This window comes from Geosmithia morbida (genome assembly GCF_012550715.1).
Source record: "Geosmithia morbida isolate 1262 chromosome Unknown scaffold_0, whole genome shotgun sequence".
Lineage (NCBI taxonomy): Eukaryota > Fungi > Ascomycota > Sordariomycetes > Hypocreales > Bionectriaceae > Geosmithia > Geosmithia morbida.
In genome coordinates, this window is record NW_023336187.1 from 2,130,437 (window position 1) to 2,144,691 (window position 14,255).

Consider the following 14,255-nt stretch of genomic DNA (forward strand, 5'->3'; position numbering starts at 1 on the left):
AACGGGCAGTCCCTCGGATTCTCGCTAGGCTGACTTCTTGCTTCGTAGCCAAACCTGTTTTCTTTTTGGAAGGCCAATGTCCTGGCTGTCCTGGCTGTCGGGTCGACGAGAACCTCTTCTTGTCGTTGCAATGCATGGCAATTTCCATAGGATGTCGTAACCGTCGAGCTTGGCACTATGCGGAGGAACATGCGCCCTTGTTGGTGTCCGCTGATGTCTGCTTCGATCCATGCCACTTCGTTGATCTACCTGTCGTCGGCGTCCGACTCTGCGGTAGTCTCTGGACAGGGGCACCTATTCTCGGTTGACAGTGCAGATCCGATGGGCTAGTAGCTAGAGTAATGCGTGTGATTATTTTCGGGAGATACGTAGAAGGCTATGTGTGAGGTCTATATCGAGTTCATCGAGTTGAGGTTGGAAGAATAGCCAGGTGGTTGATGGGACCACAAGCTGTACGGAGTACGTAAGCAGGAGTCAGGCGCGAAACGGCAGAGCGAAACGGCAGGACGCTTGTTCTTCTACCTGTGGAATTGAGGTGAAGTCGAAAAAAAAAATGAACGGATCGGACTCCAGCAATTGAAATGCAGCAATTGAGCTGGAGTGTAGCATCTGATCGAGAGCTATGGTGTGGTGACACAGGTATCTGGAGATGTTGGATCGCCACTACACGGGACAGACATGTAATGTATTATCTAATACAACAGTAGTAGTAGTACGAGGGCCGCATCGTCAGCACCAAGTACCAGCGCCGACGACCAGCGACGTGAAATAAGAAGGGAAGAAGAATCCAGCAACAGAATGATTCTGAGATGATATATCAGATGACAGATGGAAGAACAGAATAACAAAGCGAGACACTTGTTTTCTTCCTCAGAGCGTGGGAAATGAAAGAGTGCATTGCATTTCTATTAGTGGGATGGAGCGGGGTATTAGAATGTATTATGCAAGATGAATGCGTAGGCTACAGGACCGTTCAGGTGGGAGATAGAAGAACGAGACATGTTTAGTAACTGGAGACAAAGTACGAAGAAGAAGTAGGAGGAATCAAGAGAGAACGACAGACGTAGAGATAAGAAGGTGAAGAGGGTGAAGGTCTATGTTGCAAGGAAGGGTGAGACGCGGCTGGTAGTACGTGAGTGGATGGCGGGGTAGAGACTACTAGATGACGGATTCCGAAGAAGAGGGATGGATGGAATGTGCAAGAGAGGATCGATGCAGTGCGAGGTCAGGTGAAGGTGTGAAGTGTAATACGAGAACCGAGTTAGAGAGGGAGAGTGAGTTGTGAAGAGGAAATAATAAAAAAAGAGAAAAGAAAAGGAAAAGTAGGGAATGAGGCGGACGGGATGGGGGAAAAGGAGAAGGAATCGTTCGACGTCACCAGGTCTCAGACAAGTCAATTCCCCATCACAGAGCAAGTGACGCGCCAAGGCTACAAGGTAGGAAGAGCTACTTACTATCATGGACAAATGCGATCCCAATCCGACGAGCTCCAAGACCTCACCTACCATCGGCATGTATGCATCCACCTTGAACATAGCAGCCTTCCTGGCCTGCAGATAGCGAACCGCCGTAACGAATCCTCCGAGCCGGCAAGAGCGTCAGCGCTCGTGCCCGGCGCGGCAGATGGTGCCGTAAGCTGTCTGCTATGGCCGGGGCCGTAGAGTGATCTGATAGAGTGATCTGATCCTGTGAGCCGGGATAAGCGACAAGTGCTTATCGTGGCAGATGGTGCTCCAAGTCCTGTGCCATGGCCGAAGCCGTAGCAGAGCTATTCGAGTCGGGGAAGTCTCCTTGCTCCTCGTGGTGCTCAGCAGAGAAACAGGCTTCGATGAGGCGCTTCCTAGCACCCTCCATTATCCGATGTATCTTGAGACAGCTGTTGATATCTCCATAGCAGAAAGGGGGGCGTACTTGATGGAAGAAGTTGGAGGGAAGAGTACTTATGTGGCCATGAAGGAGGGGTCGGGCCTCGGCCAGGGTGGAGGCACGTGACCACAGATTGGAGGGATCAGAAAACGGGATCCCCGACTGCGACACACGAATTACGATACAATCATACAACAACAAGATAGAAACGAAGAAAAAAAGACAAAAAAAAAAAGACACATAGGAAAGAAAGTCGCGCACGCCCTCGCGTGTGACCGACACTTTTTCGATCTCGCCCATCATGAACGAAGACGAAGCGATTCACAATATCCAAAAGAAGATTGATAGGGAAAAGGCCCTCATCAATGCCGCCAATGCTATGCGTTCCCAGACAAATAATGAGGCCGTCCGATCCCGTCTAGACTCGCAGCTTCGTGATGGCCGGCGGAACATTCAGTTCTTCGAGGAGAAGATGCGCGATATCCAGATGCGTCGCGTCAACTCGGGCATGGACGCCATGTCCATGAGCTCTGCCGGCGGCACTGGTTCGTCCTCGGGCGCCACCGTCGTCGCCGACTTCGACGACCAGCACTCCACCCCCCCCGCACCGCCGCCCAAGGACCCCGCCGCCTGGGGGGACCGTGCCGGATACGGGAGTCAGAACTATTCCAAGCATGGTGGTGGGAGCGGCAGTGTCGGTGGCCCCGGCGACCTCATGCCTCCTCGTCATCCTTATGCGCCTCCCGGCCCTGCCTCGGGCATGCCAAAGGGCAGACCCAACTTCACCAAGCTCGGTACGACCTCGCCTTCCTCTCCCCTCCTCGCGCGTTCGTTGCGCTCGCACCCCTTGCTGACCATCGACGTCTATAGACCTCATCAAATACGATAACCCCTACCTCGGTCCGCGCATCCAGCTCATGCTCTCCCAGATCCAGTTCAAGCTCAACGTCGAGGAGCAGTACCTCAAGGGTGTCGAGAAGATGGTCCAGCTCTACGGAATGGACGGAGATAGGAAGAGCAAGGCCGACGCGGCTGCCAGGAAAGTGGAGAGCAAGCAGAAGATTGTTCTGCTCAAGCAGGCCCTCAAGAGATACGAGGAGCTCCACATCGACACCGACTCGGCTGATAATCAGGATGGTCAGTCCTCCTTCCCCCCTTTCCCAGACTTCTCTTTCCCCACAGATGCCCTCTCCCCCCGTTCAAGGTCACGGGGGGAGGGGGAGAAGAAGAGGAAAGAAGGGAAGGAAAAAAGAAAAAAAAAAGGAGAAAACCAAGATGTCCTGTTCTTGACTAACCCCGCACTCTCCCCGCACCCTCTCCAGACGATTCCATCAACATGCCCAACCTTCGCAAGCCGCTGAGCGGCCAACTCGCCATTCGCGTCCTTGCCGTCCAAGACGTCGACCACGCCGCCACGTCGAGATTCGCCCGCGGACCCGAGACGTTTGTCGCCGTCAAGATCGAGGACACGGTTGGCGCCCGCACCCGCGCCTCACGAAACGACCGCTGGGAGGCCGAGTACCACACCATCGAGGTGGACAAGGCCAACGAGATCGAGCTGACCGTCTACGACAAGCCGGGCGAACACCCGCTGCCCATCGGCCTGCTGTGGGTCAGGTTATCTGACATTGTCGAGGAGATACGCCGCAAGAGGATAGAGGCCGAGATGAACAGCTCCGGCTGGGTTTCGGCTGACCGGATGGGCAACCCCGCCAGCCCCACGGCGGCCCCCGACCAGTTCCCCATGAGCCCCACGCAGGGCTCTTTCAGTCCCGGTGCCGGTGCCGGTGCCGGTGCCGGTGCCGGCGCCGGCGGCGACGACGGATTTGCTGGCGCCGTCCCCGCCCCCCTCCCGCAGGTCAACACCGGCCCTATAGACGGCTGGTTCAACCTCGAGCCCACCGGCCGCATCCGCCTGCAGATGAGCTTCAACAAGACGAACCGCGACAGCCGGCCCGTCGACCTCGGCCTAGGCCGTAAGGGCGCCGTCCGTCAGCGCAAGGAGGAGGTGCACGAGATGTACGGCCACAAGTTCGTCCAGCACCAGTTCTACAACATCATGCGCTGTGCCCTCTGCGGCGAGTTCCTCAAGTACTCGGCCGGCATGCAGTGCGAGGACTGCAAGTACACCTGCCACAACAAGTGCTACCCCAGCGTCGTCACAAAGTGCATCAGCAAGAGCAACGCCGAGACCGACCCGGACGAGGAGAAGATCAATCACCGCATCCCTCACAGGTTCACACCCTTCTCCAACATGACGGCCAACTGGTGCTGCCACTGCGGATACATTCTGCCCTTTGGAAAGAAGAATTGCAGGAAATGCTCGGGTACGTCCTCTTTTTTATTATTTTATTTTACTCCCCGCCCACGAGTTTACCCTTGTTGCCCTTCTCACCCCCCAAGTTTACCCTTATTCCTTCCCCCAAACCTTACATGGCTAACACAAATCTAAAAAAAAACTGCTCACAGAATGTGGCCTCACGTCCCACGCTCAGTGCGTTCACCTGGTCCCTGACTTTTGCGGTATGTCCATGGCCACGGCCAACCAGATCCTCGAGGGTATCCGCGTCCAGAAGCAGCGCCAGGCAAAGGTCACGTCTCTGAGCGACAAGACTCTGCGTCCCGGAAAGTCCAGTCCGGTAACGTCTCACTCTCACTCGTCTTCCTACACCGGATCTACCCACGGCGGGTTTGGAGGAGGCCCCTCGGCCGAGGCCACCGAGGCCGCCAAGGCCATGTACGCCAGCCAGGCGCAGCAGCCGCAGCAGAGACCTCCCGGCCCCGACCGCACGTCGTCCGGCACGACTGCTGCAGCTGCTGCTTCGGCCGCCATGACCGGCCCCGCCGCTGGCCAGCGTCCCCCGCAGACGGACCCTTACGGCGCCTCGTCTGGCGGCGCCTACGACGACCCTTACGGCCAGCCCCAGCAGCGCAAGTACAACCCGCAAGACTACGCGAGCGTCACACCAGGCTACGCCAGCCCGCCGCCCGTGCAGCAGCAGTCCCCACCCGTGCAGCAGCCGGCGGCGGCCTCTCAGCCCCTCCCCACGCAGCAGCAGGCAGCGGCCTACGCGGCCCCCCCCAGCGTCCCCTCACACAAGGAGGAGCCAGCACCGCAGATCACGTCGCCGACCGAGGTCTCGACGCAGCGCCGACCCCTGCCCCTGGCCACGGACGCCGGAACGGGCAAGCGCATCGGCCTGGACCACTTCAACTTCCTCGCCGTGCTGGGCAAGGGCAACTTTGGAAAGGTGATGCTGGCGGAGACGAAGCGGTCGCGCCGGCTGTACGCCATCAAGGTGCTGAAGAAGGAGTTCATCATCGAGAACGACGAGGTGGAGTCGATCCGGTCGGAGAAGCGCGTGTTCTTGGTGGCTAACCGCGAACGACACCCGTTTCTGACGAACCTGCACGCGTGCTTCCAGACGGAGACGAGGGTGTACTTCGTCATGGAGTACATCTCTGGCGGCGACCTGATGCTGCACATCCAGAGGGGCCAGTTCGGCAGCAAGCGGGCGCAGTTCTACGCGGCCGAGGTCTGCCTGGCGCTCAAGTACTTCCACGAGAACGGCGTCATCTACCGCGATCTGAAGCTGGACAACATCCTGCTCACGCTGGACGGGCACATCAAGATTGCCGACTACGGCCTCTGCAAGGAGGACATGTGGTACCGGTCGACGACGAGCACCTTTTGCGGCACGCCCGAGTTCATGGCACCCGAGATCCTGCTGGACAAGAAGTACGGCCGCGCCGTCGACTGGTGGGCCTTTGGCGTGCTCATCTATCAGATGCTCCTGCAGCAGTCGCCCTTCCGCGGAGAGGACGAGGACGAGATCTACGATGCCATCCTGGCCGACGAGCCGCTCTACCCCATCCACATGCCGCGCGACTCCGTGTCCATCCTGCAGAAGCTCCTGACACGCGAGCCCGACCAGCGCCTCGGCAGCGGGCCCACCGACGCCCAGGAGGTCATGAGCCAGCCCTTCTTCCGGAACATCAACTGGGAGGATATCTACAACAAGCGCGTCGCGCCGCCGTTTATGCCCCAGATTAAGAGCGCTACCGATACGAGTAACTTTGACTCCGAGTTTACCAGTGTCACTCCTGTTCTTACACCTGTTCAATCTGGTAGGTCTTTTCACGCTCATCTCCTTCCTTCTTCATCACCTCTACCATCAATCCATCCGGTTACGCACTCTGATTACCATACTAACACGGCCGACAGTCCTTTCACAAGCCATGCAAGAAGAATTCAGGGGATTCTCCTACACGGGTGACTTTGATTAAAACAATAACATCAACTGAAAAAGAAGAGAAGAGAAGAAAAGAAAAAAAAAAGTACGGAGAACGAGAAAAGAAAAAAGAAGAGATGATGAACAAGGTTACTCTTTTTTTTTCTCTCTCTTCCTTCCTCTCATCTCATCTCCCAGAGGGGGGAAAAAACCCCCCCCATATTTCACTCTTTCTATGGCATGGCAAATCGTATCTATTCCTAGGAAGGCAGGATGTCTTGGAGTATAGTTCGATACTGATATACGTTGAAGATTTTTGATGGCCAAAAAGAAGGTAGGATGATGTGGATATACACGCACCTTGACGATGATGACGATGACCCGGATGAGAAGACGAATATGACGAGGATATAAAGGAACACGAGAGCAAGCATGTCGAAGAAAGGGACAAAAACATGTCAAATCTGTGGAGGGAAAAGGAAGGATATGCTTGCCAAAGAAGAAGAAAGGGGAGAGGGAAAGAGGACAGGGAAGGGAAAGAAAGAGGAGAATGGACCTGGCCATGTGCGAATGAGAGCGTATTCAATCTTTTTTGTTCTTCTATTACCTTTTTTCTTTTTTTCCCCCAAACGGTTCATTTTTATTATTACGGCCGCCTGATATTCATCTGGAGGGGAGAGACGATGGCAACAACAAGTAACGTATTCTATCATCTTGGTTTACTAGTATATCGGCTGTTTGATTACACGTGAAAGCCAATCTATGAAGTGTACTCTTTCTGGAGGAGCTTGGCAATGGTATTGAGTCTGTTTGTGTTAGCATTGTACGGGGAGTGTGGGGAGGAGAAGGGGGAGAGGAAGGATGGGAAGGGAAAGGAAAGCAGCAGAGAAAGAAGAAGGGTAGGGGGAGTAGGAGGAGAGAGGAAGAAGGACTGACTGGATATTGCTGGTACCCTCATAGATGGCACCGATCTTACTATCGCGGTAGAACTTCTCGGCGAGGCCCTCGCGGACGAAGCCCATGCCGCCCATCCACTCGACGGCGAGGCCGCTGACGCGACCGGCGACCTGGGCGGCGTACAGCTTGGCCATGGCGGCGTCGCGGACAAAGTCCTCGCCGGCCTCCTTCTTGCGGGCGGCGTTGTAGACGAGGGCGCGGGCGGCGGCGATCTCGGTGTATGACTGGGCCATCTGGTGCTGCATGCCCTGGAACTCGCCGACGAGGGAGCCGAACTGGCGGCGGTCGTTCCAGACGTAGCGGGCCGCGTTCTCCCAGGCTCCGAGGGCGAGGCCGGTCATCTGGGCGGCGATGCCGATGCGGCCCTCGTTGAGGAGGCCGATGGCGTACTTGTAGCCCTGGCCGGGCTGGCCGAGGAGGTTCTCACGCGGCACGCGGACGTCGTCGAAGTTGAGGACGCAGGTGCTCGAGGCGCGGATGCCGAGCTTCTTCTCCTTCTTGGCGATGGAGAAGCCGGGGGTGCCCTTGTCGACGACGAAGGCGGTGATGCCCTTGTAGCCCTTGGACGGGTCGAGGTTGGCGAAGACGATGAAGACGTCGGCCTCGACGGCGTTGGTGATCCACATCTTGCCTCCCGAGATCGCGTACCCGCCGTCGGCCGTCTCGGTCGCCTTGGTGCCGAGCGCGAAGGCGTCGGACCCGGATGCCGGCTCCGACAGGCAGAACGAGGCCACCCGGCTCGTCGCCAGCAGCGGCAGGTACTTGCGCTTCAGGTGGTCGGAGCCGTACTTGAGGAAGGCGGTGTTGCAGAGCGTGTTGTGCACGTCCACCAGGACGCTCACGCTCGGGTCCACGCGTGCCAGCTCCTCGATGCCCACAATCGCCGCCGTGAAGTTCATGCCCGCCCCACCGTACTCCTCCGGTATCTCGACGCTCATCAGGCCCTGCTCGAACAGCTGCTGCACCAACGTCGGGTCCATGGCCTCCGACTCGTCCATCTCCCGCACCTTGGGCAGGATCACCTCGTTGGCGAAGCGGGACACCGCGTCCGCCATGGCCGTCTCCACCTCGGATAGGTGGCTTATCGGCGTGGGAGGGATCTCGGATAGGTCGTCGGACCGGAGTGGTGACGTCGTGCTTAGACAACGAGGGGCGCTACTGTTTTTTTGGGGTTTTTTTGTTTTGTTTTGTTTTCGTCATGATATCAGTACTGTCACTCATCATACAGATGATCACTCATCGTATAGATGATTCACAGGAGAGAAAAGAAGAAGAGAAGAAGTACATACCCCGGTATTGTCGCCTTGGCAAATGCCTGCCTCATCACTCCGCTGCCCACGCCCTTTTGCACGAGACAGCAGGTGCTGCCCCTCAGCGCAGGACGAAGAGCCCGGGTAAACGAGGACATGCCTGTGCGGGGGAACGGGATCAAGGATGGATTGAAAAGAAGAGGTGCATATATCTTGATGAAATAATAATTAGCGTGAAAGAGTGAGAGAGAGAGAGAGAGAGAGAGAGAGAGAGAGAGAGAGAGAGAGAGAGGAGAGATGGAGACTGTGTGTGCGTGTGTGTTTGTAGAAGGAGGAGGAAACACCGCCGATGACGGAAAATAATAAGCCACCATGGGTAAGCCACCATGGGGAACAGTAGAGTTCGTCTCGGCTCACCCACCTCAAGCCGAGGATAACCATCGCCGAAGTTTGGGGGAGTCCGGGGTTACGGTAGTTTTGCCGCTGATTACCCCACATCAGCATGTGATGGGAGATCTGAAAGTACCTTCCCCCCCCCCCAATTGGGTCACGTGATTCTGTGCCAAGAGAAGAGAGAGAGAGAGAGCAGGGGAAAAAAAAAAAAGGGACAATCGGCTTTGATGATAGTGGTCTGTCTCTTTGCTGGAGCAAGGGGAGAGAAAGAACAAGCCGACGAAGGAACAATCACCCCAACTCCCGTCGAGAAAAACAGAAGAAAACAATCTCCTCCCTCCCCCCCCCCCCGCCTCAAAAAAAAAGAGGGAATTAAAAAAAAAAATGGTCGGCTCAATCGTGCGCAACCTCTTCTCCCCGGCGACCCGTCGTCTGGCCGCCATCCGACCGTCCATCCTGACGATGACGAATCCCCTGACCACATCCTCCTCCTCCTCTTCCATCATCGCCAACGCCAACGTCAGCGCCAAAGCCTTCTCGACCACCGTACCCCGTCCCGCGACTCTCAACCAGGTCCTCCGGGGATGCCGCAAGGGCAAGCGCGCTCGCCACGCCACCTCCCCGGCCCTGGCGGGCGCCAACTCCCCGTCCATGAAGGGCGTGTGCCTGCGCGTCGGCGTCGTCCGTCCCAAGAAGCCCAACTCCGGAGAGCGCAAGATCGCCCGTGTCAAGCTCTCGTCCGGGACCCACGTGACCGCCTACATCCCCGGCGAGGGTCACAATATCCAGCAGCACAGCGTCGTCCTCGTGCGAGGCGGTAGGGCCCAGGATTGTCCCGGTGTGAGGTATCATCTCGTTCGTGGTGCACTCGATCTGGTATGTCTTCCTTCACCTCTTCTCTTCTCTCTCTCCTCTGTTTCTTTCACATTTTTTATTTATTTACATTTTTTCAAACGTTTTTTTTTTTTAAAAAAAAAAACATCTTCTTTCAAAGAGGAGATGAGAAAAAGATCAAATCTTTACTCATCCGTCCATCCGTCCACCCCCCCTCCCCCAATTCCTTCCTTCCTTCCTCCTATATACATCCATACAAAAATCACCATCCATCCTCTCCTCACGAATCGTTGCTAACCCGGAAACAGGGCGGTGTTGCTAGCCGAGCTACCAGCAGGAGTAAATACGGAACCAAGAAGCCCAAGAAGGCTACCGTGGGTTAAACACGACGCTGCATTTGGCAATCAAGAAATCCCCGTCCCTGCTTTCTCCCACCTACCCAGAAAGCTATCCCCTCCAAAGATAGTGCGGGTACAGAATACATTGTACAACAGACATGAGAGTCACAGCGAAATCAGATATAATCAAGCCAATATCAAAACAAAGAGATACTCTGTCCGTCTATGTAGAAGATAACCGAAAAGGAAGCATACACGAGCCACTCGGCTGCTGCGCCTCATATGTAATACAATTCAAAAGAGTCATACAAGAAAAGCCAACCCGTTATTAAAAAAAAAAAAGAAACCAAGACGCCATGTTGTGTTGTGTCGTGTCGTGGTTGGCGGTATCGCACCTTTCCCCTCTATTCATCATCCAGATCCTTCTTCTCCGAGTGTGTGTGTTCCCACTACGGGAATCGAATCATAGCACAGCCAGTGTCCCCTACCAGGGCATGCTGTGGGAAAAAAAAACAAGGATCGTGTGTGTACGGCATGAGATGTGCACATTGTTTTTTTCTTCCTTCTTCAATCTTATTTTCCTGAATCATGTCTGGGCCTCGTAACCTGCGGGCTTCGTCATCTTGTTCACTTCGAAGAAGCGGTTGGTGCCTGTGGAGTCGGGGTCGGGGTAGGGTGGTTAGCAGCTGTACAGTCTGAGACGGGGCAGAGATGAAGGGTGAGTGAGGGATGACAGAGAAAAGACATACAGGAGTATCCCTTCCAGTCAAAGTTCTTGGAAGGGTCGCAGTGGCAGCGGAGGTCCAGACGGGTCTGCTCGCCGGTGGGGCAGTGGGTGAAGGGGTTGTGGAAGTAGGCGATGTCGTTGAAGAACTTGATCTCGTCCTTCCGGAGCAGGATGGCGGCGGCGATGGAGTGGACGGGGGCGTCACCCCAGCGTTCGTAGAAGAAGCCACCGTCTCGGTCGAGGCTGTTGAAGAAGTCGACGTAGGCGTCGCTGCGGAGCCACTCGAGGGAGCCGACCTCGAAGTTGGACCAGAAGTGGCACTTGTTGTAGGTCTCGCCGCCGTCGTCGCTGACAAAGTCGAGCGAGTTGTCCTCGGCGATGTGCTCGGGGTGGTTGAGCATGAACTTCTTGGCGCTGTCCCAGAGCGTCGGGATGGTCTCGGGGTACTCGTAGAGGCTGAGGACGAAGCTGTACTTCTTGTTCTCCTCGACCATGACGCGGAAGGGGTCGTAGTGCAGGTCGCAGTAGAGCTCGATGGACGGCTCGACGCGCCAGTAGTACTCGTAGTTGAGCATGAGGGGGTGGCGGAAGAAGAAGCCGGACTCGAAGCGGCACATGTGGCGGTAGCTGACCGAGTCTCCGTAGATGATCTCGCGGGCCTTCATGTCCTCGCGCACCCTCTTGGCCTTGTCCTGGTCGATCCACTCGGGGTAGGACCAGTGCTCGTCGGGGATCAGGCCGTAGTGCGCCGTCCCCGAGACGAGGGAGCTCGTCACCTTCTTGAAGTTGTCATCGAAGGGCTTGTCGTTCAGGAAGACCCAGTCGTAGTTGTACCGGCGGTTGAAGCGGTCCTCGACCTGGGTGATCGACTTGGCAATCTCCCACACGTCCGAGTTGCGGGCGAGCGTGACAAAGGTGGCGTTCATACGGGGGCCGGGGGCGATGCCGACGAGATCGTCCCAGCCCGGGTCAGCCGGCGTCAAGGCCAGGGGGTTCTGCTTGCCCAGGGCCGACTCCTCGAGGAGCTTGGACGACGACTTCTTGGGCGCCCCCTTGGAGGAGGCGGCGGCGGCGGCGTCGGCGGCGTCTCCGAAGGCGCTCTCCTTGCCGCCCTTGCCGCCCTTGCCGGGCTCGGCGTCGGTCTCCTTCTCCCCCGCGACGGCGGGAACGTCTGGATCGGGGACGGCCTCCTCGTCAGAGGTGGTGTCCTGGGGCACGTCCTTGATGGGGGGTTCGGCGGGCGACTCGGGACGCGCGCCCTCCTGAGACCAGGTGGTACCCTTGGTCAGGGAGTTACGGGCCATGGCCACGCTATCATATCTAGAGTGGGAGACGAAGTAGAAGACACCGAGGGTCTAGTCAAGAGGTCGCGTCAGCCGGATGCATCCCATACATCACCATTCCCGGCGGTGCACACGAGCATGGTTTGGGGGGGGGGATGGTCCCGTACCAGGATTGCCAGGGCGAGGTAGCGCACAACACGCGTGTTGCCCGTGGCCAGCATGTCTGCGGTATTGCTTTATTCGATGGTTGCAATCGAGATAACGTCTCCTTCCTGGAATCTCTCGATGATGTCGAGAGAACAAAAAAGGCGGGTTTGCGTCCCGTCGGTTGCAGGTGATGGGGAAACCGTCACCGTTGGCAAAAGACGAGGAGAGGAGGAGAGGGGGGGGAGGGAAGGGCGGGTGGCGAAATTGATCCCCTGGGGAGCCAAGTATGGGAAATCGGCACAGCGGCGTCGCGGGTGCAACACGTGTCTCGGAAGCAAGGCTAGATGATCATGTCGTGGCACCCCCGGAGCCCGTTGGAAGAGAAGTGGGAAAGATGAAGAGGGAGAGCAGAGATGGAAGAAGAAGAAGAAGAAGAGGAAGTATGATGAAAGAAGAAGAAGAAGAAACCGACCCCCGAGAGAAGGGAGAACAAGGGAGAGCGAAGGGGAAAAAAAAAAAAAAAGTTTTGAGCCGTCAGCTAGAAGGAGTGCCAGAGGCCCAGAGCCTAGAGGCCTAAACCCCGTATTTTCGGCAGCGCATACTCGTAGCACTACACTCCGTACTCCGTGCAGGTTATCTGAGAAGGTGCGCTGTACGAGACCGGTACGAGGTTCGATCCTAGAGCCTACGAGTACGTGCACTGGGTGTGCGACCCCCCTGCCACAGAGCGCCCCAAATCACGTTCACCCGCCTTCGCATGCATCGTACGCATCTTTTACAGCTTTTGCCGGTGTGCCACCTGGGGGTTTAGTAGCGGCCGTGATGACGGTATCTGGGATAGGGAGGGGAGAGAAAGTTCCGTTGCGCGTCCTCAGTCGCAAGGAAGCACCGGCAATGGCCTATTTTTAATACATCATCTGGGACTATCAATACTACAGAGCAGAGAGTAAGCAATCTGTACGGATTGCCTGTACGGAGTATTCCGTGTATTCCGTACCTGTACGGCGAGTATCAATCCGTACAGCCTCTGCAGATAGACATGACGGCAGCTGATTGCACCTTCGCATTGGCCCCATGGGCCCATATCGCCATGCCTTGGCCCTGATTGCCGTCCTGGATGAAACACTGGCTTCCAAGCCGCAGCGCAGGGGTCAGGCTCCAGCCACACACACGCTACAGATTATACGGGGACGATAAGAGATCGCTATCATCAGCCCCCCCCCCCCCTTCCCCCTCCCCTGCAGTCCATCAGCGTCCCACTTCCGGTGTCCAGGTAGACAGACATTGGCAAATGAGCATTCGGACCAGAGGCGACCAGAATCGACACTAGCCACATACATGCCATCTGTATTGCAGGTACGGAGTACAGGTATTACGTCTTGCATGTAGAATCTAACACCAGCCACATAAAACCAGCAGCCACATAAAACCATCAGCCGTAAAACCATCAGCCCCAGATACCAAACGCCAGCCACTTCGAATAGCATCATACTCAGCACGACACTGCCAAGACGAGAGAGAGGGGACATCAAACAAGAACTCTCTGATATTGTTTCCTTTCCCCACGGGAACATGTGCCCAGCCAGCGCTGTGGCTCATGTTTCGGACGACCGTGGGTCCCATGATCATGATACTCACATGCAGAGTAAGAGCTGGCTGATTCGACTTGTCCGTATGCATTCTCTCACTCCTCTGCTCTGGTTTCTGACATCATACATCATAGTATGACAATGCTGCTCCACGCACGGATCTGTACATGTGCAGTGCTAGCCTTAGAGTTACGGTACGGGCTACTCTCGACTGGATCCTCTCATAGACTCCTCCTCAATCGCACCTCCGAGATCCCCCAGCTCAGCCTTCATTCTCAGATCCATTTGCCCGTACCCATCTGCCCCCGTCGGTTACTTCCACGCTGCTACTTCCATGCTCAGCCACTATCATGTATCATCTCCCAAGATGCACGATAAACCCCAACCCGACCAACCCCCCCCGCCCAACCAGGATAAGACTAAAAATAAAAATTCTGTCCGTGCTCCCTCCGTTGATCCTCCGTTGTGGATCCTCCGTCCCTCACCCTTCTACGGCAAAATGACGGAGCCGGATCACGGCGCTCAGCGGAGGTGTAGATCGGAATAATGACCGGAGCATCGAAACGACGTCAAACTCGACCTTGAAGACGTCCTCGACCGAGTTCCCCCTTCCCAACAACGTCACCTCTCTCTCTCTCT

General features: G+C 56.3%; 4 protein-coding genes across 4 annotated transcripts; 2 read left to right on the plus strand and 2 right to left on the minus strand.

Annotated features, from left to right (window-relative positions):
• Positions 1–2,167: 2,167 nt before the first annotated feature.
• GMORB2_0639 (classical protein kinase C alpha type) lies at positions 2,168–6,387 on the plus strand (the record flags this gene model as incomplete). The annotated part of the gene is made up of 5 exons (XM_035462624.1): positions 2,168–2,660; positions 2,737–3,003; positions 3,189–4,193; positions 4,336–4,990; positions 6,363–6,387. 5 exons carry the CDS (start codon positions 2,168–2,170, stop codon positions 6,385–6,387), a joined length of 2,445 nt encoding a protein of 814 aa, XP_035325554.1.
• A 471-nt stretch (positions 6,388–6,858) lies between these two features.
• Positions 6,859–9,550, minus strand: GMORB2_0640 (Acyl-CoA dehydrogenase related to the alkylation response protein AidB; the record flags this gene model as incomplete). Its single annotated transcript, XM_035462625.1, has 4 exons — positions 6,859–6,904; positions 7,035–8,213; positions 8,345–8,465; positions 9,178–9,550. 4 exons carry the CDS (start codon positions 9,548–9,550, stop codon positions 6,859–6,861), a joined length of 1,719 nt encoding a protein of 572 aa, XP_035325555.1.
• On the plus strand, positions 9,083–9,915 carry GMORB2_0641 (small subunit ribosomal protein S12; the record flags this gene model as incomplete). The annotated part of the gene is made up of 2 exons (XM_035462626.1): positions 9,083–9,574; positions 9,841–9,915. The coding sequence occupies 2 exons, from the start codon at positions 9,083–9,085 to the stop codon at positions 9,913–9,915; spliced, it is 567 nt and encodes a 188-aa protein (XP_035325556.1).
• Positions 9,916–10,456: 541 nt separating this feature from the next.
• Positions 10,457–12,101, minus strand: GMORB2_0642 (alpha 1,2-mannosyltransferase; the record flags this gene model as incomplete). The annotated part of the gene is made up of 3 exons (XM_035462627.1): positions 10,457–10,521; positions 10,620–11,952; positions 12,048–12,101. The coding sequence occupies 3 exons, from the start codon at positions 12,099–12,101 to the stop codon at positions 10,457–10,459; spliced, it is 1,452 nt and encodes a 483-aa protein (XP_035325557.1).
• Positions 12,102–14,255: the final 2,154 nt, after the last annotated feature.